Consider the following 26,403-nt stretch of genomic DNA (forward strand, 5'->3'; position numbering starts at 1 on the left):
AGAACCAAGCAGAGAACTGGAAAGTGCCTGCTATGGCCAGGCAGAGCTCCATGGTCATCCTATAAGATGACCACACCCTGTTTCACGTATTAGCTGACAACAGCCATATTCATAATAAGCCATTATTTCCTCCAGACCACAGATTGGACTCCACTTTGTTAAATATAGATTTTAAACATAGCACATCCAAAATAAAACTCCTTACTGTTTGTGTTCTTCTGTGTTGTGGCAAGCCACAATTCTATCATTCTGGTGATTCAGTCCAAAACTACACAACCATTTTAAACTCTTCTTTCTCTGTAGCACCCCACATCCTGTTAGTCAACAAATACTGTCCATATCTTCAAAACCATACACAGAATCTGAGCACATTTTACCAGTCTCCCCTCCTATCCTTGTCCAAGACACAAAATTCTCTGGCTTAGATTATTTTGGTCTTATTTATGTAAGAATCATAGAAAAATAAAGTGAGAAAACATTGGGAGCAAGACATCTCTTACTCAATCACTGGTTTATTCCCCACACATCTGCAGACAGTAAGACTGGGCCAGGGTCAAAGCTGGGAACAGAAAATGTGACCTATGTCTTTCATACCAGTTACCAGAAGCCAGTAACTTCAGCAATCAGCAATACTCCCTAGAGGATGTTTCAGCAGGAATCTGAAATAAAGAGCTGACCTGGGCCACCAAACCCAATGCCCTCAGATGTGGGATGTGGGTATTTTGGCCAATACATCAAAGTCTTGCCCTGTTTCCCAGAATTCTTTAATCTGAGTCCTGGTTTTTCTCAACCAAGAAGTTGTAGAAGAAACAAGACTAATTTCTCATAAGTCCAGCCTCAACAATTCTCTACTCAGGACCTTGGAGTGACCTTCTGGAGCGATGACCACATGCTTACAATGAGCTAAAGGACCCTAGAGTCGGCCTCCATTCAGACTTCACTTTGGCCTATCTTCCCCTTAACTCACTCTGCTCTTCCTGCCCTATTCACCCTCCTTAATTACAAGGTACATCGCTCAGAGTCTTTCCTGGTCACATCCTTAAATTTCTCAGGTCACTGGACAGATATCAATCCCCTGATGCAGTCATATATGAGTAAGTCATTTAAACTGGACCAAATGCTGGAGAGCAGCATTGACTGCTGTTTTCAGCATTAAGGCAATCGGATTGCCTTCTGAAATATTACATTTTTGGGTTTACTTATTTTTGTTTCTTATTTGTCTCCTTGATTAGAAGTTGCGAATGGGTTTTTTTTGGGTGGGGGGCATGTTGTTGTTGTTGTTGTTGTTGTTGTTGTTAGTTTTCCGATTGTGTCCTTGCTATTCCCATATTGTCGGGGATGATTGTCACCTGAACACATTTAATAAACAATTTCTCAGTTAAAGAATGAAGGAGTGAACAAGATAAAAAATCATTATCTGCACATTCCATATTAGATCACTGTAAGTGATTTGGTGTTGGCTGGGTTAAGTCTTTGAGTGAGCCATGTGTACCCACTGCCAAAAGCGACGCTCTTTCCTCTGTGTCACATTCTCACCTGCACTTTCCCAGATCTAGTCACAGCGTGGGCATCACTAAACACAAAAGTTTGTTTATGGTTTGGGAAGTTCATTCCAACCAGATCTGATTTTAGCAACTACGTTAGAGGCAGAAAATTCTAAATCTGACTTTTTATAATTATTATGTGTGGCTTTGGATATTTTTAAACAAATAATATTGAAACTTGGACAAATGACTAACTTTAAACAATAATAAAAAGAACTACAACACAAAAATATTTAATTTGTCCTTGTTTTAACAGCATCAAATTGGAGTTGGTGTGATGGTTCAACTTGCTAATCCTCTACCTACAAGTGCCAGAATCCCACATGAGCGCCAGTTCATGTCCTGGCTGCTGTACTTCTGATCTAGCTCCTTGGTTATGGTCTGGGAAAGCAGTGAAGAATGGCCAAAAGCCTTGGGACCCTGCAATCATGTGGGAGATCCAGAGGAGACTTCTGGCTCCTGGCTCTGGCTTTTGATCAGCTCAGCTCTGGCCACTGAAGACAGCTAGGGAGTGAACAAGCAGATGGAAGATCTATTTCTCTCTGTCTTTCCTTTCTCTCTAAATCTGCCTTTCCAATAAAGATAAAAATAAAACATGTTTAAAAGAAAATAGTGTCAAGTTTACTGATCTATTTGACTTACCGATAATGACACTGAAGCTGCCATAGTTATCTACATGAGTCAATATATCTTCTGTTAAGATCCTTGGGTTTACCTTTTCGTTCCCGTGCTATCTAACCCAAAGACTTCAAAAAGTAAATGTTTAAATAAATATATGTGTGTATGTTAGCATATACAAGTTTTGTGCACATACAGATTTAAAACATCAATACTGACAACAGGAACGAAGGAAGAAAGGAAAGAAAAAAGGAAAGGAGGAGGGAAGAAGGGGAAGAAAGAGAGGAAGGAAGGAAGGAAAGAGGGGAGGGGTTATCTGATAGCATTATTGAGTCAGATAACATGCTGAATCCTAGACTCTGAAATAGATACCACCCCACGTTTTGGTCAGACATTATGCTATATATGAAACCATACAATTAAAATTGATGCTATCTTTCAGATCGCATTTGAATAAAATTATTGTAAACCACCCATTTCTTTCATGATGCATTGCTTTAGACAGAATAAACTATTTTCTTTTAACAGGTTACAGATAGTTAAATCTCTAGAACCTATGTCTCAAGCTCATTGCATTTTCATTCTGCTTCTCGTTCACGCTACTTACAATATAAGTCAAACTTACAAGTAAAGAAACATAGGTACAGAACTGTTTATACACACAAACTGTCTTCCACAGTTCTGTGAAATAGAGCTTGCAGTATTTTTCTTTCTTAGATTTATAAACAAAACTACTGAGGTGGTAATCCCCAATCAGGCTTCACTGTCTCATTACCCTAATTGTTCTCCCTTTCCCCAAAAACAACAGAGTCTTCATTGTCCAGACTGTTTTCTCAGATGTTCCCAGATGCCACTGGCATCTTAATTGGTGTGCTCTGTCTCCATCAATCTAAAACTGTCTATGTAGAACTACCCAGTTCTCTTAAAATGTCTTTTTATTTATTTGCACCAAGTTTGTTTTCCTTGACCTCTATGTCCAAAAGAACAAAACCCTAAGGAAAGGTCTTTAGGCTGTAGGTTCTCCCAACTCACTACTTCTTCACCAACACGGGACTGAGCACCGTGAGCCCGCCAGGAGCCCAGGGGGCAGAAGGCTCCTCTCAGAAGTAGTTACATCTGCATTGGGATACTAATAGAACCAACCACACACACCTATCTTAGGACAAATTCCATATTTTATTCTTTTCTAATGTCAATCCAGACTCAAAGGATCAGAATGTTTTCTTCCTTTTTCACTTGTATGTACTTAGAGGCAATCAATGATCAATTTCTGCAAATTCTGAATCTGTAATATTTCTCTCTCTCTCTCTCTCTCTCTCTCTCTCTCCTAGTGTGTGTGTGTGCAATTGCTTCTACATAAAAGTTCACTGGTGGTTAATTCATGCTCATTAGGGTTCTTCCATTTGTACCCCCATTTCTGCATGCTAGGAGACAAAAACTAAGAAAAGGACAAGGATAGCCAAGTGAGTAAAATTTTCCAATTCTGTGGCAAAATTGGAAATTCTTCCATTATTGGGACCTCTGCCAGGCTCTGCCACTGAAACAGATGACCTTTTGCTTTCCTTTGTCTCAAAACTGATTTTTAGATTTTCTTTAAGTATCTGTAATCAACACTCAATTAAAAAATATATATATATATATAAAGATTATAACATCCAGAGTACATTTCACTTAAAAAGTAATTTACACTGCCCTGAAAGTCTTAGTTTGATGATGGGCAACTGGTAGAACGGTTAAGTCACTGTTTGGGACACTAACATACCACTTGGGTGTCAGTTCCTGACCAAGCTCCTTCACTTCTGATCCATCTTCCTAGGTATCCACACTCCAGGAGGTAGCTAGGTTCCTGTCACCTAACTGACCTGGCTTTGGCCTGGCCGAGCATAACTACTGTGGGAACGGGAGGAGTGAACCAGTGAGGAGAGGTTCTCTGTTTCTCTTTCTTGTCCTTCATCTTCAAAACTGGGGGGGAAAAAGCAAAGAAAAATATTTACAAAGACAAAGCTACTACTTTATTCTAAAATACTGTCTTCCCTAGCTTTACTGCATCAAGTTGTACATAATGTCTTCTGAGTATTGATTCTTATCAAAATAATCATTTATTTTTAAGTGTTAATATTATTCTCATTTCATTTTAAAATGAAGCATTTTGGATGCTACTGCTTTGCTCTGTTTCCATTAGTGGTTTAATAATGCATGTATGAGGCAATTCCTAAACTATCCAGCATTTTTCTGTTGTCTGACTTCACTCTGCATCCAGATTTATTCTCTTATTCTTAAATTAATAAATGTCAGCTCTGTATTTTGTTGTGCAAAGGAAAAACTGCAAACATTTTTGCTAATCAGGCAATTGATTCAGCTAATGCACAAAAGAACTTGGTTATATTGGCAAAATCTTACTAAAAATACTAGAAATATCAAATGATCTTTTGTGCAGATGATCATTTGCAGTTATGGATTACATTTAAGAAATCACTTTCATATAAAATATGTAATGAATCTTATAGGGTCCTGCACAATGGCTAAATCCTAAGTGTCAAAGCACCAGTATCCATCCCATATAGGTGTCTGTTTATGCTCCTGCTGCTCCGCTTCCCATCCAGCTCCCTGCTGATGACCTGGGAAAGCAACACAGGTTGGCCAAAAGTCCTGGGACCACGCATCCATGTGGGAGACCAGGAAGAGGCTCCTGGCTCCTGGCTCCTGGCTTTGGATTGGCTTAGCTCCAAAGATTGCAGGTTGTAAGATCTTTCTGTCTTTCCTTCTTTCTGTAAATCTGCCTTTCCGATAAAAATAAATTTTTAAAAAAGAAAGACTCTTATAAATTAATGATCAAAGACAAAAAATAAAAACAGGCGAAGGATCTGAATAGGCTTTTCTTCAGGAAGATATATATTTGACCAATAGAATAATGCTTAATGACCCATCAGTGAATGCAAATCAAAACCACAATGAAATACTAATTCACTCCCAATAGGATTGTTAAGGGTAAAAGAAAGGTGTAAAGATCTAACGAGATTATAATTCTGATCAACTGCTGGTAAGAATCAGAATGTTATATCCTGTTTGGGAAATGTTCAATCAGTTCTTTAAAAAGCTCAACAGGGTAACAGCAGGATCCATTGATTCCACTCCTAGAGATAAACCCAAGAAGAATTAAAATATCTGTCCACATGAATGTCTCCAAACACGTTATTCACAATGTTAACACCTATTCAACTACCCACCAAGTAATGATTTGAAAAGTAAAATGTGATCCATGCATATAACACTCTGTATTAAAAAGGAACTGCTACATAGATGAAGCTGAAAACATGAGATAAAGTGAAAGAAGACATCAAAACAAACACACATACAAAGCATTCAATATTATTCCATGTATATTAAAGTTTCCAAGAAGCATATCTATAGAAATAAGCCTTTGCCAAAAGCTGAAAAAAAAAAAAACTAGAAGGAAATGCAGGGAAAATGGTTAACAGCAGAATGTTTCTTTAGGAGATTCTGGAATTAAATAGTAGAAGCAGTAGAAAAAAAATATGAATATACCAAGAAGCCTTAAAGTGTACATTTTAAAGAGGTAAATTTATACCATGTCAATCTGAATAAGGCTGCTACAAAGAAAGCTGCTAAGGGACTAACAAAGTTGTGGGACTATAAAATTTACTAAGACATGTTGGAAAATTTTTTCATGGATCAATCTTAATTAAAGGAAATCCTTGATTGTGTGATAAAAATGTCAACAACACCATTTTCTTTCTCCAATAAGGCAACAGTCAATGGTACATATTGGGGGAAATCTTGTAAGAATCACTGGAGTTTTTTTTTTAACTTCAATCAAGTTCATGCTTTACCCATGCAATAATGTGTGCTAATGTATCAGTAAGTAATGTTTATTCCGTGTTTCACAATGCAGTTTACTATCGATCCGTGATCAGTAAGATGCGTTAAATAATGCTAGTGAACCTTATTCAACCACAATGAAGCTGCACTAAATGTACTGTATTGCAGTTCTGTGATTCTATAACAAAGATGGTACAGAAAAACGATGCACACATTATGTGTTCTCTGACTTTTCAATTAATTGGTATAAAACGCTGCGTATCATTTCTCTAATTGCAACAAAACAGAAATGGCAGCAGTCTCGTTTAGGACCCTATCACAGGCTTCCCACTCTGCAGATTTAAGGATTGCCGCACACAGAGTAGGAATACTTCCTTCTAGACTTTTGAAAAAAAGTGTTCCCTAGAGATTCTTGCTATCCCAACTGAACAGAAATTCAATTAGAAATAAGATTGTAAAATCTATGCAAAAGATCACAGGGCATGCAAGGTATTAAATTTGCAACTTGATCTAGTATTGTATTCCAAGAGAGAATTTCCTTCTTCTGAGCTCATTTGACTTGTTGCTACACTTAAATCTTTAGCAATTAACTTATAAAATGTAAATAACCACAACCACAGGAACCAATGGAACCTACTTGTAAAATTGTCATTTTGTCTGAAATACCAAGTTAGGAACATGAACGGGCATGAAACACCGTTTCTTTATCTCTCAAGGAAGACCATGACAGTGTGTATTGCATACATTTCTGTCAGAATCAGAAATATAACATATATTCCATTATGCTCTATCAACATCAACAAGAGTAAAACACACTCAGATGCTCTATATTTATCCCATCTACACTGAAATACAAATAAAATCAATTCATTCAGCATTGATTGATTTCACAGAAATAACTTTTTCCATCATTCTATAATTGTAAAATGGTAATTTTGAATTCAATTTTATACCGAAAGTGCTAAGATGGAAAGCTCGCACAAAATTGGGGGTGGAGGATGGTTTTGAAATCTTACACTAGTAACTGCCAGAATTGTTTTTTAAAGTTTTACCTGCGGAAATATTAATCTAGAAAATATAAACCGTGTCCCAACATTAGACCAAAAATGGTATGGACACTTAGAATTCACAATATAGTAAATCATGTTAAGGTTGTAAAAAAAATACATCAAATCATTGGAGTTCATTACACACGTGTATCTTTCAGATGAAGACAGCCTGCACAAATACAGTTCTCGCTATTTACCTTGGCTTACTACATTGCTAAATTGCACAACTGTACTTGTTTTAATATAATTTCAAATACATTATCTTAAAGAAAAATATACTTACTGCCCTCTAGAGGTATGAACCAGTAGTGTAATGAGTGTAGAAGTTGCTGGGCATATACAGTTTAAAGCTAACATGGCGTATTTAAACTCTTCTTCACAAACAACATGATCTGTTTAAAATAAAATAGGTAAATTAGAATAATTTACCTTGGAATATTCATATTTAAATTATTAAGAGAAAACAAGGAATAAAATTGTGAAAATCTCAACATAAAAATATTAGTTTTACAGATGTTTTGCATGTGAAATTATTTTTATCCCCAGGAAAGATGTTTCCTAAGAGACAGGGAGAGAGTCCTGGAGTCTGGGTTAAGTGACTGGAGTGGAGATAGAATCGCAACCTTAACTTTCTTTAACAAATCAGCAACTTTTAGTAAAATACTTAATTTTCCCAGGCCTCATCAAAAAAAGGGAGTTGCAGTTAAATCTGAGAACGCTCTGTAAAACCTCTATTAATTCTGATCCTTCTATAGTGTGCAAAATGAGGCTATTCTAAAATTGTTGTGGAAAATAATAAGAAAAGATCATGCATGCATTTCAAGACTTTCTGTACCAAAATGAACTTAACAATCTCAGCTTCATTCATCTCATAGGTCTTCTGAAGGACTTTCATAAAACAGTGTAGATGAACCACAGTATTGGTCAAATCCACAAATATTCATTAGTCTCAGATTTTTTTTAAAAAGCTGTGGTAGGTTATATTTATCTGGCATAGAAATATTTTACATTATGAAAAGTGATGATAACATCAACCAATAAAAATGATGTTACAATAAGTTGAAATTAATCTCAAGTTCAAGACTGTAGAGTTTCAGCTGTGGTAACCTACACTAACAGATATAAATGTAATAGTGGACCTTCGGCAGGTACAGACCAGAGCCCAGCAAACTGTGCCCTGCGGCCTCACGCTGCCACTCTCCTCCAGGACAGGAGTGGCAGATGCCAGTCAGTTATCACAGAAATCACTTCTTTAAAAGTTTTGTTTTGTTTTACTGTCAGAGGACAATAGTTCCCTTCCCAGAGTGCAGTTACATATAGCTGGTATCAGAAAGTCAAAGCGTGCTTAACATTCTAAAACAATCAGAAACATTTATTGTCAAAAACAGCAGTGTTGACTACATTAAGAAATATATGGCTCAATTTCTGACAAACCAACTCTAAAAACTAAACGCAAACCTAAGAAAAGGTGACTTGGAACATTGTTTAACAAGTAATCTGAAGTGTAAATGTTGTCTTTGATTCTGTTTTCATAATATTATTTAAGCACATGAAACATCTCCTAACATTGTTTTCTTTTGCCTTTTCTATTTTTAATTTTTTTTTAAATTGCCTCACTCATATTTTACAAGAGAATCTGTATATTATGGTTAGGTCTCAGGATTCACTCTCAAAGAGATTAAGACTATGTGATGGAGACTACGTCTCTCCCCCTCCCTTTCTGGCAGCATACTGCAATAATCTTTGAAGAAGCTTCTAGAATTCATCACCATGATATTTAAGGATTCCCAGAAAAGGTAAGCACATTGTAGATAAAATTTTCAATGTGAAAAAAGTGGATAGAATATTTGTAAAATAACAGGGTATTTAACCACTGTTTCAAAGTTTCTCAATTCAATTTATGACTGTGTATACCCGATCAACAAAAACAAAAGAACAAAATGGCTAAACACAGAATGTGAGTATTTTAGGATCAGATGATAGCAATTCATATAAGACCCACAACTTTCAAACCAATAATTTTGAACTTATTACCTGAGACTATAATATATACATATATTTTACACAATTAATATAGGACAGACTTAAAAATCCAAAGTGTAATACAAATTTTAGAAAATCTGATTATCCCACACATGCAATGCCACATGCAATTACTAACTTTCCCTTCCAGTAGGAAAATATGAAATAATAACATGAATGTGTGATATCTTTATATATCTTCTTTTATCAGTGAGAACATACGAGCCCCCAGACTTCTCTTTTCCTCAATGAAGATGTGCACCTGAGTTTGCAGGGGGTGACTGTGGGAGAATTATGTCATACTGGTAATTCTTTTCAAGAATCTATTACTCTATTAATCAGCAGGAACTAGAAGAAATGAATATATTTCAGATAATCATTCTGTATTTACATATGCCTATTTTTATAGTTAGATAAAACCTTGCAATCTCCTTAAGTTAAATTAATATGTACTAGTAGTTGTGAAAAAATTTACATAGAAATGGTCCATATGTTTAGGGCAGTATGCTGAGTTATCTGAATGAAAATTAAGGGAATGTATGCTTTTCACATGCATCGAATTTTATGACTCACTGGAACACATTTAAGATATTTGATTACTACTGATTGCTGGCACCAGTCACATCTGTAGCAGCATATGACAATTAGTGCAAGCATCTTCTGTTTCTCATTTTGTTTTCTTGAGTATTAATACCTGAGCATCTGCGTGTGGAAAAATATTTATTACTGGCTTCCTTGTTTCTCCATTATTCTCTTATAGATTAGTTGCATAGTGGTATTTATGCTTCATTTTATTTAGAGCTACTTAACGGATACAGCATATTCTTATTCAAGGCTGAAGGGTGCTTTGGATCCAACAGAATAAAATCATTGCCTTCAGTCAATTAATGCCTTAACGTCATCAAATCCCTTATCAAATAAGAATCAGGACTCTCCATTACAGAACTCTCTTCCATCTCTAAATGGTAGATACAGGGTAAGACTGAAATATTCAACAGGAAGAGATAGGCAAAATGATTGTTGTGGAGGATCTTGTAAGTTGTCTTTTGTTTATTTTCTTTCGCCATCTTCAAATGTGTGGAAGTTAAAGCTAAGAAAAGGGAGAAGCAAGTATTAACTCGCGTTGGGTTTTGTCAAGTCCCACTAATTAACAGAGTCTTAATGATGAATAAACTGAGGGCAGGGACTACAATGTATGCAGACTAAGGAGGGAGAGCATGGCGAGTGAGTATAAATAGCAGTAAAAATTTGGTAGGATCGGGAATTTGTAGGAAACAGTCTGGTCCAACATACTGGATGTTCTGGATTGGATGGGGGATCACGAGTGTTCACAGTTCCTGGTAATGATGTGACTTAGCACACGGCCTGAAAGTGGTTTCTAGGATAGGATATTGTGCAACAACAGTCAAAGAAGAGCAATTTCAGAAACACCAAAGGGACTAAAAGAATCATTTTCATGGCTATTAATGTCATCAGGCATTTTCACTGAGTATCAAGGGTCGGTGAAAGTGAGCCAGCAGATGAAACACATTTTCAGGTTTATCAGATATTTGCACTTCTGTTTTTCAGACATGTCAAAGTTATAAATTTCCATCTTTGTCAAATAATTTTCTAGTGACCAGCAGAAGACCAACTCATATAAAATCTGACACTATGGAAATACATATTTCAGGAATATATCCATGATGGACACTCCTATTTTCTCTGCACCTTTGCCTTTGATCTGAGAAGCAACCTGTCAATAGAGCTGATTCAGGAAAGGCCACTGAAAAGCATCAGTACGCTAATGTGTGTTGACAGCACCTGCTGATTTTGGTCAGATATCAGCAGAGAGATGATGTAAAGTAAGAATTGATTATGTTGCTGTCATACAGAGAAGGGAATTGAACTCTATTAAATAGGGCATTGTTCAATTGCAGATATAATATCAGGAGTTCAGCAAGATGGGTAGTTGCAGCAATGGAAAAGTGAACAGTGGCCCAACGAACAGTAATTGACACTTCTGCTTCCTATTAGCAATTCTCAGCCAGACCAACATAACTAGACCCGTGTCAAGAATCTTATTAAAGTGTTTTTCTGTCTTCCACCCAAACTCATTTCCAGTGATATCAAAGCAACTGTCCTTACAATCAACAGGAGGATACAAACAGCACCAAATGCCAGACAGTAACAGAAAGTTCTTAGAGGGATACAGGCTGTGAATACACTGACACATAGAAAGAGTGAGAATTTCTATTTCAGGCGTGGCCACAGAGAATTGCCAACAAGGGCCTATACTTATGAGGAAAGAAGGCCGTGCCCCAGAGTAGGGGTCAGAGTTTTCCCTATACAACTCAGAAGGTGTCTCCATTCACGTGCCAAAGAATATGCTATGGATCAGTAATGAGTGTTGCCACTGTTCATCTTTTCAGAAACCAGTATTTTATTACAGTGATCCCACTACGTTATTAGGTGTCATTGAGAGTTGGAATGGTAGCTGACAAAGGTTAATTATGCATATTGACAGTTTATTCTTAGCTGTTTTTGACATAAAATAGGATATCGATATTTACTTCTTAAGGTTTTCTGATGAAAAAATGTAGACAATACTTTAAAAATGCTAATCAGAACTCTGCACGTTTCCACAAGCACACATTACAGAATAGAAAGAGAGGAATGGAAGTTTGGAGTATGAGTTAGGATGCTGCTTCAGGTCTTGATCCATAACAGGATGCCCGAGTTTGGTTCCTGACTCCTCTCCCAAGTCTAACTTTCTGCTAATTCCCATCCTGGGAGACAGCAGGTCCTGGACCAAGTGCGTGGCTTCTTGCTCCCCACACTGTGAGGCTCAGTTTGACTTCTGGTCTGGCTTTGGCCTGGCCCATCCCTGGTTACTGCAGGCAGGCATTTGGGAGGACTGTTTTCTAACAGTATATCAATCTCTCTGTCCTTGAGCTTTCATTTATCTATATCCCTCTCATCCTCTACCTCTTAAATAAATAACATATTTAAAGTGAATAAAAATGAGAGAAAATCAGTAAACTATCCTGAAACAAAGCCAAGTATGCAATTTTAAAAAATATAAGCTGGCGCCTTTCTCTCTTGAAAGTCCTCCTCCTGCAGCAGAAGGATTCTATCTTTACTATCTTTAGTAAATCTTATATTGCTAACTGAAAAAAACATGAGTGAGTGTTGTGTGTAATAGTGAATCCACTACATGGAATGCTTGCATCCTGTACTGGAGTGCCTGTAAAGTTCTACACCGTCTGCTTAGAATCCGGTTTCCTAGCACTGTAGACGCAGGGAGGTATCAGAGGACACCTCACTCAGATGGGAGAGCTGGATGGCATTCCAGGCCTTCACCCCCAGTGTGGCCCAGCCCGGCCTACTGTGGGTATGAAGGGAAGAAACAAACGGAGGAGACCGCTATCCCCTTCTTCCTATCTCCTCTCTTTCTTTCTCTTTCTTCCTCACAAATACAGAGAAAAAAAATAAACTGACCTCCCCCCAAAATGTTTTAATGTACATGGAAAAAGGCTGTAAGATAATTTGTTACATAACTAACACATCATCTGATTTTATCCACAGGCAGCATTCTGTGTACAAGTTTACACACGTTTATGAATAGGGACAGAAATTTGCCTTATTTTATGGAAGATAAAGTTGGTAATCACTTTTTAGACTTTCCTTCAGAAAGTCCGTATCACAGTATTTTCAGAGCTTTCATATGACTGAAAAAGTACCAGAAGCCTCTTGCATGTGGTTGCCAGGTAACGGCTCTTTGGAAAGCGGTAAACAGTGGACATGCACTGAGCCAATCCAGTGCTGGGTTTTGATTTGCACAAAACAAATATCATTCAGAAAGGAGTTTAAGCAGAAACACAAACCAGGCTCGATTTTAAAAATTGAGTGCTACTCATTTTTACCGTATGGAGAGCAAGTTCATGACATAGCCATAGAAAGCAAATTGCATTATAACTCCTCTTGCCTATCCCTTGCTTATTAGATTCTATGTATATGCAGGAGTGGTTTGATTGCTATGAAAATCACCTCTTGATCTTACATGGAATCGGACAGTACTTTGTAGCCAAATGAGCTTTATCTTGACCCTGTGAGTGTGCACATGCAGGCAGACACATGCGCACATGTCAGCGGCTTGGCCAATTCAAGCACTGAGAGGCATTCAACCACTAAGTGGCTAAGAATAGATTGAAATAAACCTTTAAAAGTCATTTAGTTTTACAAGATCTAAATATAAGGATGCTTATTAAATACACAGAAGCCAACTCACTTTGAGACTGGCAACATTCTGTAAAGCAGATTTATTTCACTTCAAAAATACCGTGTGAAAAAAGCATGTTTCTCTTAGCCTAATTGCTTCAATACAGGAATGTTGTAAGAGCTTTTTGAATGTATCTCACTAACTAAATGTTCAAAAGGAGACTCAAATTTCCGGCATTCTGAAGCAAAACAGCTTTAAATTATGTCTCTTTTTCTGTACATTTCAGTAAAACACAACAACCATTATTCTTTGGAAACCTATGTTCCTCTGAATTCCAATTTATTTAATTCTTGCAAAATGTATTATTTTCCTACTAATTCATAACAGTATGAAATATAGCTGTTCTAATCCAAAATATTTTTAATTTTAATAGATTCATAAAACTTTTGGAATTACGGGGTACTGTGTGATGTTTCAATGCATGTAAAAGTTACATAATGTCCAAACATAGTAAATACTTCAAATTTCCTTTCAAACATTTCACTGTCCTTTATTTAAAAAGCATTCAAAATCCTTTATTCTACTTATTGAAGTTTATTAGCAATATGATATCAAGTAGTATCATTTGTTTATTTTCTATTTCTTATTATTATTATTATTATATTATTATTATTATGATACAGTTCCATTGGCTCTGGAATTTTCCATCCACCTCTGCAAGTCTCCTCTACCCCTACTGATTTCACTTCTAGTATTACAATGGGTAGTCCTTAATGAACAGTCACAAGTCCATCATTCTGTTATGGAAGTGTTTCCTGATACTGTAAGCATGGACAATGGCAGAGAGTCCAGCATCCTACTGTCAGGATACATTCAACATTTTCACTGGGAATCCATCTTTGGTCTGGATGCAGAGATGCACACTGCACTATGTCTCCACATATGGACATGTCAGTCTCTGTTGTACCTCTATCATATATCTGCTAAGTATATGTGTCACAGCTTTTTGCATACTTTAATGCAGACTGTGACAGACCACAAATGATGGCTCAAATGAATCAGATTTTGGCAACTCACACGGAACATCTAGATTGAGTTCCGAACTCCTGGCTTCCTGTACAGCTTAGATCTCATTTTTGTGGATTTTTGGGGAGTGAATCAGCAGGTACGAGTTTTTTCCCTCTCTGCCTCTTAAATAAGTAAACAATAAAAATGATTTGAGTAGCTATTTCAAAGAGATTTTGAAAATTACCAAGAAATTTATTACTAACAAATAAACTTGGTAAAGGAAGTTAAATATGAAATAAATCGAGGTATTCCCAAAGAATATAAGACACACCTTGCCTCCCCTAGAGAAATCAGAAAAGCATTAGCAAGGAAAAGATCTTAAACTAACGTTGTAAGGCAAATAAGAGTTATGTGAATTGAAAATTGAACAAAATCCATAAAACTAAATTTTTTAAAAATACAGAGTTAGAGAAGTAAGTGGACATTTCAATGTTTATAGAATTCAGTAAAACAAGAAAAATATCTGACAAGGCATAAGGCAAGGGGATTAATCATACACACACAAACTCATGAATTTCAACAGTAAAAGGCAGGAAGCCTTGAGTGATAACAGATTTTTGGAAAATACAGTTGCAAATTATAAGTGCATCCTCACATATTCTCTCACCATGTCACTGAGAAGATGAGAAAACTTGAAAGAGAAACCACAAGCACAAGAACTGATGAGGAAAACGTCCACATGTGAACAGTCTCAACGAACTGTCTAAATTCCAGTGTCTAGCAGCAGGACACAGGCCCGTTATGTGAAGCCAGGAACGCAGAATTCCATCCAGTCTCCTACTTGAAAGACTCAAGTACTTGATTGCCCATGTGCTTCCTCCCAGGGGGTACACAGGTGGGAAGTTGGGTCTGAAGTGGAGCTGGAACTTTCAGGCACTCCAGCATGGAATGCTAATATCCCTAGTTAGATTTTGCTTACTGAGCCAAATGCTTGCATGCTGTTTTGTGGTTGGTTGGTTGTTTTTTAATCAAGGGCCAAGAAAAGAAGGTCCATGTAAGGGCAGGCATTTGGAAGAGGTTAAGTTTCTTTGGGACTACCATATCCCATTTTGGAGGGACCAGGCTTGAGTCCTGCCCCAGCTTCAGACACGTGACTTCTGTCAGTCCAGGTTCTGACACTTTCAGGGTAGAGCTCAAGCTACAAGAAATGAGAACCAGCTGATGAGGGATCCATATTCTCTCTCTCTCAAACATTTTCACATGAAGTGAGATTAATTTAAAAGGTTGATTGAGCCAACTACTTTGTCTTGCTTGGATTCTCCCTACCTGGGACAGCCCCTTCCTCAGCAGCACTAAGTTCACCACTGCACAGCTGCCTCACACCTCCTCAACATGAAATTTGCATCAACAGATTCCTAGAGTTAAAATAAGTTTGACATTTCAGTCATTTGCTCACCACAGCTTTGGAACCTAGGGATAATTCTAGGAATTAGCAAACTACTTTCTTAAGGGAAATCAGTTTAAGAAACTTAGAAAAAAAAAAGAATTTAATTATTAAGTCACAAGCACACAGATAATCTAGAAAAAAAAACATGAACACATTCAAAATTTGAGAAGAAGATAAAATATGTGATTAAACAACTAAACATAAATCGAGGAGAACTTGCAAATGGCAAAAATACAATAAATATAAAAAGTCATAATGCTAATAATTTTAGAATAGGAAAAGTACAACTCACTGAGAAGAAAGTAGGAACAAAGACATTCAGATATATCTTATACACAAATTCTTATACAAATGAACAAAAGATATGCTAAAATGGACCAACTCTGTTTAGTGACCCAAGGTTGACATTTAAAATGAACTACTAGGAGCAGTGCTACATCTCTCTGACATGCTGAGCCTACCAACTGGTACGGTACCATTCACATACGACTTAGATCTCACTGTCTCAGCCTCCTCATGTGTTGTGACCCTCACAATCCTACATTGTTCTCTTCAACCCTGGGCTGGGTTGATCTGTGAAACCAATGAGATACTGTGTAAATGCCAGAGTGGGACACCCAAACCTATGAGGTGAAACACATGGGTGATTCTTGCCTTGCACTGTGTGCCAGAAGCCACATCCCAAAGACACTTGCACTATCCTCAGAAAGGATGCACATGTTAGGATTTTGAGACCTCCTGCCAAAAGCCAGCATCTCACTTGCCCAGAACACTGAGTAATACCTTAAAAGCTGCACTTACAAATAAGGCAAGTGTTCAGATATCATGATAAGCTCACAGTAGCACTGTAATATTGTGATTATTACCCCTCCTAAAATGCTGACCCATAGAAACTGTGATGGCCCATCTTATGTTGTTTATGCAACAAAACTTTTAGAGTGTGCTTGCTCAGTAATAGATAACCAGTATACTATCCAAAAGGTTGTACCTGAACACAGTAATGATTTCCACCTGAGCTATATTAAATCTCACTTTCAGCTTCATGTCTCCGTTCTCATACGGGTAGACACGCTTGTCTCTTACTATTTTTATTGCTACGATAAATAAAATTTCTATATTTGTCTTTTAATTTAAATTCATTTAAAATGTACGTGTAGAGTATGTGATTTCCCCATGAAATATTCACGTAGCCGTGTGCACAAATGTTTGCTGATGACATCATCCACTTTGTATTTCTGCAATCACATTCTCTTGCTATCATCTACAGGTCACACATTCACACCTGCCCTCTGTCTAGCACTTCTCAGTTTTACAGAAATATGGCAGCCTAGGGGTACACATTTTGAAATGACACTCTGTTGGAAAATTCTTGAGCACATTCCCTATGCCAAACTAATGTCCGTTTATCCTTAAAACGTGTATCATACATTACTTAATTTTGTTTCTGCTTTGTTTTCTAATTCTAATCCCTGTTGTCCTTCATATTTCTCAGGTGCATTAATTTGATCAGTTTCTGAGTATTCAACACACTATGTTCTTATCTTATGTTGCATTAATTTGATCAGTTTCTGAGCATTCAACACACTATGTTCTTATCAGTTTAATCTTTTTATTTTATACTCGGGAAATATTAATATCCATATTGGCAAAGTAGAATTAACAACAAATGTGATGATACTCCATCAAATATGAGTTACAAACACAAAATGAAATGATTTCTCACTTGTCTTTGTTTACCACTGCCAACTGAGTATTAAATTTATAGAGTACACATGAACCATTTCATAAATCTGTTCTCACTCTATGTTTCCATTATCACCACCCTGGTTCAATTTCTCAGTGTCTCTCCCCTGAACAAATAAAACTGCCTGAATAATCACTCCAGGGGGATTTGTTTCCTCTCTAGCACAGTCACCACTTCCCCAGAGTTAGCAACTCCTTACTAAAATCTAATTCCGAAGACACACATTCACTTAGATGTGTATTTGAATGTGTGTGTGACTCAAGACCATGATAAATCAAACCTCCCATTTTGAATAGTTATCAGCTCTACTAATTTTTGAACACATAAAAATGTTCTTTCAGAGTCTTTTCAAGGCAAAAATAATTGCCAGGGGTTGGTGAATTACATTAAATCTTGAAACTATATTTTGCTGGTCTATCTTGAGATTGAATTTATCAAACAAAGTGCATGCAGACAGGACCCCTGGTGGATCATGGGATTTGATATGTAAAGAGGTGGCAAGGGTGGCTAGGAGAACTTTTAAATTATTCCTAAAGTTGAAGTGGCATTCTGGGCTCCACAGTGAAATCACACAATACCACTCACAGCTAAAGGCTTCGGGGTAAAGTCAACTCTTCCCAGAACAGACGCTACATTACTTGGTTCCTCCCTGCATCACCAGTGTTTATACTTTGCTCAAAGTAGGACTCAAGGAAAGTTATTGCATTGACAAATGAGATTATCAAAGAACATTTTTGGTCTTCATAAGAAAAAAAATCAAACAATTACAGATTGAAAACCATAGGCCTGAGACATGGCAGTATATGCTTGATTATTTCAAAGCCTAAGATTATTTGATTCTGGTTCATGATCATGAAACTGAGAATGCAAGAAAAATAATACCACAAAAAAAAAAAAAACTAAGGAAGAAAGGTACAAAGATATTTTTAATTAATTATGAGTAGCCCAAAAGCAAATGGCTTGAAATAACTCATGTTCAATGTCAATTTGATCAAGTGTCAAACAGAATAAGCAGGACAGATGGTTTAGCTGTGTAACAGACCCACATATTAAATTTGAAATGCTACAAAAAGATATTACTTTTTGTAAGAAAACTAAAACACAAGATAATTTACCAAGAAACTTGCCAATGTTAATTTCTTATTTTGGTAAAACAGAGTATGATCACACAGTACATTCATATCAGGGGAAGATATGATATGTGAATGGTCTCTAATAACTCCGAGAAATTCATACAACTCTTCTGTAATTCTCCCATCCACGTACTAACCAGGCCTGACCCTGCTTAGCTTCCGAGATCAGAAGAGATCGGGTGCGTTCAGTGTGGTGCGGCTATAGACAACTTTTTTGTCATTTTAAACTCTACGAGTAAATTTTTTTTAAAAAGAAAGGAAAAAGAAGATGTAGTAAAATATAATTGCTGTTTAATAGTGCATTTAAAAACAGTTTAAGGGGACATTTTCAGGGTAATTGATAATTTGCAAAATTGAAATGGGTTCATAGAGTTCATATTTCTATCATTTTAGAAATAAAATTGTTACAATATTTTTATAGAAGAGTGCCCTCATTCTCATTAGAATTCTGCAGAAAAGATGCATGTGTATATGTACACAAAGCTAAGTTTAAGAAAACATGGTTAAATGTTAAAAATTCTTGACTGTGAAGAAGGGAATGAAAATTTTTCTTGTTTTGAAACTGTAAATTTCGTTTTTCCAAAGTAGACAAGAGATAAAACACAAAGTATAAGATTCTCCGGATGGAGTTAATTTTGAATATGGTCTTATGTTAGTATCTCTGATCTGTACAATAATAAAAACTAAAAAGAAAGATTTTCATTTCTCCAAATTGAGACTTCCAAGGATTTGATGTTTTATAATTTGAAAATACAAGAATGCAAACCATTTTGCTCTTTAGTATGTTGTAAGAATGAAGTTTAAAAAGATGTCTATGTGGGCGTTCTATGGGAAATGACAAAATCAGCATGAAAAACTCACACTTCACCATTTGGTGAAAGTCAAGCCTGAGCACCCATATGTTATTTAGAAACAGCTAAGATAATTTCCAATATTTATCTTACTTGGAAATATTTTCCTATTCTCCTTTTCTGGGTAGTAAAAAATGAGGCATCAGAATGTCAGGCATTTCAGGGAAAAAATGGCTATGGCTAAATTCGGGCCAAAGCTTCATTTTTTCTAAATAATTCTGTGTGTATGCATGTAGTATAGTGAGCATTTTAGACAATGTTTTTTATGATGCTAGTCATACAATCCAATGTAAGCAATACATGTTAATAAAATATTTCAATGATATTTCTAAAATACATTACTCTCACTTGTAGTTCACTCTAATTCAAATTAAAAGCACCTTTTTTTAGCTCATGTAAGAAGTGACTCCTACTTTTCTAGTGTAGTGATTCATTCTTCTGGGCTTGTTCTATTTGTGAAGCAGAAAGTATTTCATTCAGCCAACAATTTACTATTGTGATATACCTTTATTTAATTCACGAATTAAAATGACATTCTCTTAGGTGCTGAATATCATAATCAGACAAGAAAAATAAAGCTGATGGATGATTCATCATTTCATCTGCTAACTGGGTTTTGTATTCTTACTGTATTTGTGGATTAAAATCAACAACTGAACCCATATTTGGAAGAAAAGGAGACATGGAAAGAAAGTGACCAGGACATTTCCAGATAATACAATTCTTTCTTAGGGCATCAAGAGAGGGTTGACTTAAATCCGCTATTAATTTGCTCATTTTGATTGAATTTCCTTCTACTTATTTTATAAGTAATTTCATCTGAGTAGGAGGTAACAACAAACTTTTTTGAGACAAAACTGATTAATTGCAGAACAAAATGTATTATTCTTAAATTTCATTGAAGGTATCTCAATAAAGAAGCTCTGTTACTAGAAAAATCCACATTTTGTGTGTGAAATGTGAGTGTGTGTGTGTGTGCGCACATTCATATGCTCAATCATTTATGGAATACAGAGTGGAACAATAAATACTAACAAAATTTTACTTTGAATAAATTTTGAACTACACAAACATGTACCAAAATTGAATTACTATGATTTTTCGCCCTTGTCTTCATATTTTTGCAACTAATCTGTAATAATTTATGAAGGTATGAATAACCTGAAGACATTACTTTTTTCCAAATGATGGTAGGTCAGATACTCAACCTTAGAGTGGCTTTACTGCAATTATCCATCCCACAAGAGTTTGAAAAACAAAACAAGATGTTACAAAACTGTTTTCATGTTAGTCACGGATATGGAATACAACCTCAGCCCCTGTTATTTGTTTCATCAGTGACTGTCACTTCTTAGATAAACATTGTACCACTGAAAGTATTTTAATTAGGAAGGAGATTTAACTCAGCCAAAAATTAGTCGACAAGAAGCAACCCTTTAAATACAGTGATATGTTAAAAAGAATGTTGGCATGTGAACAATAGTAAAAGGAAACCTGGGGGTTGGAGTGGACACTGAAGTATGGAGATGTGACTCAACGCTTATCACAATGCACAACAGCCCTTCAGGATCATGAACATAACGTGGAATCTGAAGAAAAGCATTTAGCTCATAGTTGTGATTAGCTAATATGCAGACAGAGAATAGAGTGTTTTAGAATAATCTTAGTGGTTTCTGTTCCTGGTATGGCCTAGAGTTGTGGCAAAAACAACACTGACCTATTCAAGCAGTACACCTTCCAGGAAAGGGAACGGGTTGGACGCAGAGGGTGAAAGGACAATTAACACACCTCTGGTTGAGGTGTAAGTAAGTGACAGAGGCAACAAATAGGTGCAAATAGGTGAGAAACAAGTCTTACGTCACAGAAAACCGGTAACTATTTTTAGATATCACAATTTCGAAATGGATACAGAAATCTGACCTGACACACCAACTATGCCATAAGATAGAAAAAAAAATGCTGATATTCACGGGTGACACTGAAAATGGAACTTGATTTTGGAAGTTGTACAAGCAAATGAAATCCTTCTAGGAAAACATACATAGAAAGAGAACAAAATCCTCATGATTTTAATGGCAGAGAATCTGATGGCTGGTGGAAAATTCCTTTTTTATCTCTTCCCTTCCAAAGGCTTTATTCTTTGTTTTCATAGCTTAGCTACAAATAGAAATTCCAGGGAAAAAAATATTGTATAAAAACCATTTAGCAGGCACACATGCTTTCACCTAGTTTAAAGACACACTTTTAATATGGGATCATTAATTTTTTTTCACTCCAAGTTTATTTTGAGGATGACTTTTCTTGTTAAGAAGTTCTTCGTCCTAGGTTTCGGAAGTCTTTCTATGTACTATTAAAATTGTGCATGACTCTTGAATTCTATTCCAAACACTTTCTCTGCATACACTGAAATAATAACATAATTATTATCCTTCAAAATTACAATGTATTTTCAGGATAATTTCAAATTAGCAATCAACTATTATTTTACATTATGTTATTTGTTTTGTTGATATACTTTATAGAATTTTTCAACAATAACAACAAATTTGTCTCCAAATTTGTCTCATTTCTAATACTATCCTGAATTTCACTGAATCAAGGCTATATTAGTTCCTATGAATTATTTGAAGAGATATGTCTATTTTCTAAAAAAATATGTACATGTTTAGAATATTAAGATTTTTAAATTTCTGTAGTAAGCTGATTTTAAAACATCGCAGGAAGCTAGCTATTTTACTGAAGAACACAGTGCTTAGCCTTTAAAAGAATGTAATTCTACCATTTGCAACAAATTTTGGTCCCAACTAGAGACTGTTATGCTCAGTGAAATAAGCCAAGCACCGGAGAACAAATACCATATGTTCCTTCTGCTATAAGGCAAACTTCAAACAAAGTCAAAACAAGTAGATACACACCAAAACATGTATCTACATATTCCAACCAGACGAAATGCAGAATGGAAACGAGCACACCAGGAATTGAACATACTTTGCAGCTTGCATCTGTACTCTTAAATCTCTTAAATAAAAGGGGAACTCCCAATGAAACTCCTAAGTATGTCTTGACAACAGGATACTAGACTTTCCACGATAGTCTATACCTACAATGCCATGCTATACCTTAATAACAGAATGTTGGACTTCGGACTGTTGCTGAAGGACTACAGTATTGTAATCATATGGGGAAAAGTAGTTGGGGGAGGAAATGAGATGGGGTGGAAGGTGGAATTCCAGTGCCTATGGAACCATGCCATGAAAAATATAAACAAATAATTATAGTGTAATACCAGTTTCCTATTAGGATGAAAATAAGCACATGGAGTTATTGAAGATAGCCAGTTTAGTGAGTATTATTTACTAGTAACTAAAATTCCTAGAGTAGTATCATTTAATAAACACTTTAATAAAATATTCAAACTTAAAGAGATGAAGAAAGCTGAAGTCCTGAAATTAATAATTAAAAAACAAAGATTTCAGGAAGGAAAGTTTCATTTTTAAGTGTACAGTTTTAATTACTTAATTCTGACAAAATGCCATAAAATAGACAAACGGTAAAAAAATAACCTTTGATTTCCTATGAGCTATATTTTAAAGTCTCTCTTTTCTTTGGGAATCTGTGGCGATAAGACTATGTTCATTTCTAAGGAATTAAGGCTTTGTTACTTAAATCTCCCAATAAATTGTACTGAATTGGAGTTTATAATCAGAAACTTCTTTATCATAATGTATCCTGAGCATTACGTTATTTCTGTCTAGTTCATTATTTTTATTGTGCTCTCTTGATGAAGTGAGTAACGACACACCCAAATATTTTCAACTGCTTAAATCACATCTCTATGGATCTTTTCCTTTCTAGACATGCTTAAAGTATGGAACACTATTTAAATTATGGTTAGTATTATAATGATAAATGTAAATGTTTACATGAAAGTGCAACAATTCAATAAGCTATAATAAGGAATGCCTATAGTCACTACGTAAGGAAAAGACACAAAGATACAGAGTCATGCTGCATGAAGTCACAGTAACTGAGTCGCCTGTTGCATTTGCTTCCTAATACTGCATACACTCCAAATTACATTTTGAAGCTCTCTGATATTTCATGCATCTTTAAATAGCATACATTCTAAAATGCATACACTGCAGTCAGTGGGAAATCAACAATATACAAACTATACAAGAGGTATTTAAATGAATAGAAATAAAGTGGATCGTTTTATGTCTTGTGTACAGAACAACTGTGCTTTATAATAGTCACAGCAACAAGAATATGATGAAAATTATCAATTGAAATGATTTAAAGCTAAGCAATCACCACTTTATCACAAAGGATACCTACTATCTGTAGACACCTACTAAACAACAAGCCCGATTTCTAGTGACTGAAAACTGAGTTGGTTATGAAGACCTGGATTGGCTGACAAGCAAACAGGGGTTGCAGCTGTGGCAGCCAGGATGGGTGATCCCTCAGGAAGTTTTATCCGGAATCTCGTGTAGTCACCAGGAAGTGTTCCAATGAAGGAAAAAGTGGACCAGCACAACCTTTTTTCCAAAAGCTCAGCATTTAAGTCAGAGAAAAACTAAGTCTGCATTCTGTTGGCCAAAGACAGCCATAAAACAATTGCACATGGAAGGGTTGGGAAATGGATTTCAGCTCTTCTTGGTAAGAAGCGCAATGTCAAATTCAGAACCTGGACACAGCCCTTGGGAGTATGCATTTTTGAAGACTGTTGTCTCTATACCACACAGAATGAGAGCTCAATACAGAATCTTTTCAAAGTAAAAGCCAAAAATCCTTTTAACTTCATGCATAAACACAGTTTGAGAATCTGGTACATTGCCTCAGAAGCATTTTTTGTCCTTTTAATTATTGCTTCACGATGTAAAAAACAATAATAACAAAGCCCAGATCCTTCCTCACAGGATCTAATGTGATCAAACAACAGCCAGGAGTCCTGAGCGGTCCTCGGAAACAGAACAGTAAACTTGCTTCGGGACTCGGGAGAGGAGCTTTCTCGGGTCCTTACTGGGCTCCAACTCTGGATCACTACCCTAGCTTAAAATGACCATCAGAGTCACTCAAGACCCCTCGCCCCGCCCCCTGAAAATTAATTAGATAGACAGAGACCAATAAGGAAAGCTTAGAACAGACAGGAAACGGTCATCTTGGACTCACACATACCTTACTAGGTAGGACACAAAGATTAGTTACTCCCCACCAAGGTATGAAAATTTCTCTGCATACCCCTCCTAAAACTGTTCTGCACCTCAATTGTTAACATATGCCTTGTAACAGTTATAAGCCTGTTTGGACTATCCTAATAAAATTCACCAAGATCAGTAAAAATGGTGCTTCAATAGTATGTACTGCTAAATATAAAAATGAAAATAGACACGAGACAGCTGAATAGTACCCTATAACCATTTTAAGGTGTATAGCAGCCAATTGTATATAAACTAAAATTGAAATGTCAATGAAGTAGTCACAGGATGTGGTTAAGAACTTGCATTTTCTAACACATTGGTCACTCAATACCATGTCAATTAACTCCATAATGTTGTAAATTGTTGTCAGTGTTATGTTGTGGGTTTTCATTGGAGGGAATGATATTCTGCCAGCTCTACTTTCAGACTAGGGATGGTCTCCCAAGGAAACTGTTGAATTTAACTGGACAATAAGAGGCTGGACTCTATGCATGGTACATGCTCACAGTGAAGAAATCATGACTGGATATGAACTGTAATACTGCAACAATGTGGAGGAATCCAGCATGGGGGGAGGGAATTGGAAGGGGTTGACGGAATCCCAGAGCCTATGGAACTGTGTTATAAAACGAAATAATAATAAAAAAAGAACTCTTCTTAGCAAAGAATGAATGTGGACAGTAGCAGAAGCACGCTCCACAAATGTTGAGACACAGTGAAAAAACAGCTGGAATGGAATTGCTGCATAACCCATTCATTCTTTCTCACAAATGTATCAAAATGAAACCAGTGATAACAATAAAGATGAGCAATGCAAACCTCACTTTATTTGTCGAAGTTGATTCGATTTATCTGTGGGAGGCACATCAATGGCTTGCAGAAGGAAGGGATCAAGAACTACAATCTGTTCTGAAGTGCAGTTATGACACATTACACATTGTGTTAAAATACAGACTCATTACTCAAATATTGACCCTCTCCTGCTTTCCTGATCATGTTGATCTTAAAGCCATTCCATCAACCCTAAGCAAGGGACTGAAGACGAGCCTAGCACTCATAAAAACTGCCACCATAAAAACTGTGAGACAACAAGACATGATGGAAATCAAGAAAGCTTCTCAAACATAACTCATTTTGTTAAATAAAAAAGACATCTGACTTTAAAAGGCCTTTTAGATAAACTTACATTTAATGAATGTTAATTATATGTGAGCCATGTGTTAGATATATTTTTCTATGTTTTTGTTTCAATTTATTTTCACAAACTCATCAACAAAAAGAGGTAGTTTTATTTTTAGCTTTCTATTTAGGTAATAGGTTTCTAGAAGCTCTGGCACCATCTCAGAATATTTGTGACCTTTACAAAAATCTCCCAAAGAGACAGTAATGAGTAGCCAGGGTTGAGTCATTAGTATAAATTGTTTTCTGTGCATATATAACCTTAGAAGACAATAACATAATTATAGAAAATCTAGGAGATATAAGACAAAGGAAATGACAAAATTTTCATAATTTCTTTATGATTTTAAATTTTCTGAGTACTTAGAACTCTTCATTTCAACACGATATACTAATAGACAAGGAGTCTAAGTAGGCACACATACTTTCTGAAAGAAACAAATTTTGGTGAAATATTGCTAAAATGACTTACATTTTAATGACAGTTTGGACTATTAATATGAAGTATAATGTAAAACATAATAATGTTATGCTTGAAGAAAAATATACACACAAATAACTGC

At 36.0% G+C, this 26,403-nt stretch overlaps 1 protein-coding gene across 3 annotated transcripts in view; it reads right to left on the reverse strand.

The window, feature by feature from the left end:
• Positions 1–26,403, reverse strand: part of KCNT2 (potassium sodium-activated channel subfamily T member 2) — a 336,723-nt gene that overhangs the window by 117,007 nt on the left and 193,313 nt on the right. For all 3 annotated transcript variants that reach the window (XM_040985195.1, XM_040985194.1, XM_040985193.1), the window contains exon 14: positions 7,335–7,443. In XM_040985195.1, the coding sequence (XP_040841129.1) occupies positions 7,335–7,443 (109 nt within the window). The remainder of the gene's footprint in view (positions 1–7,334; positions 7,444–26,403) is intronic.

The sequence above is a fragment of the Ochotona curzoniae genome, unplaced genomic scaffold, assembly GCF_017591425.1.
Source record: "Ochotona curzoniae isolate NIBS_2020 unplaced genomic scaffold, NIBS_Ocur_1.0 contig_430, whole genome shotgun sequence".
NCBI lineage: Eukaryota > Metazoa > Chordata > Mammalia > Lagomorpha > Ochotonidae > Ochotona > Ochotona curzoniae.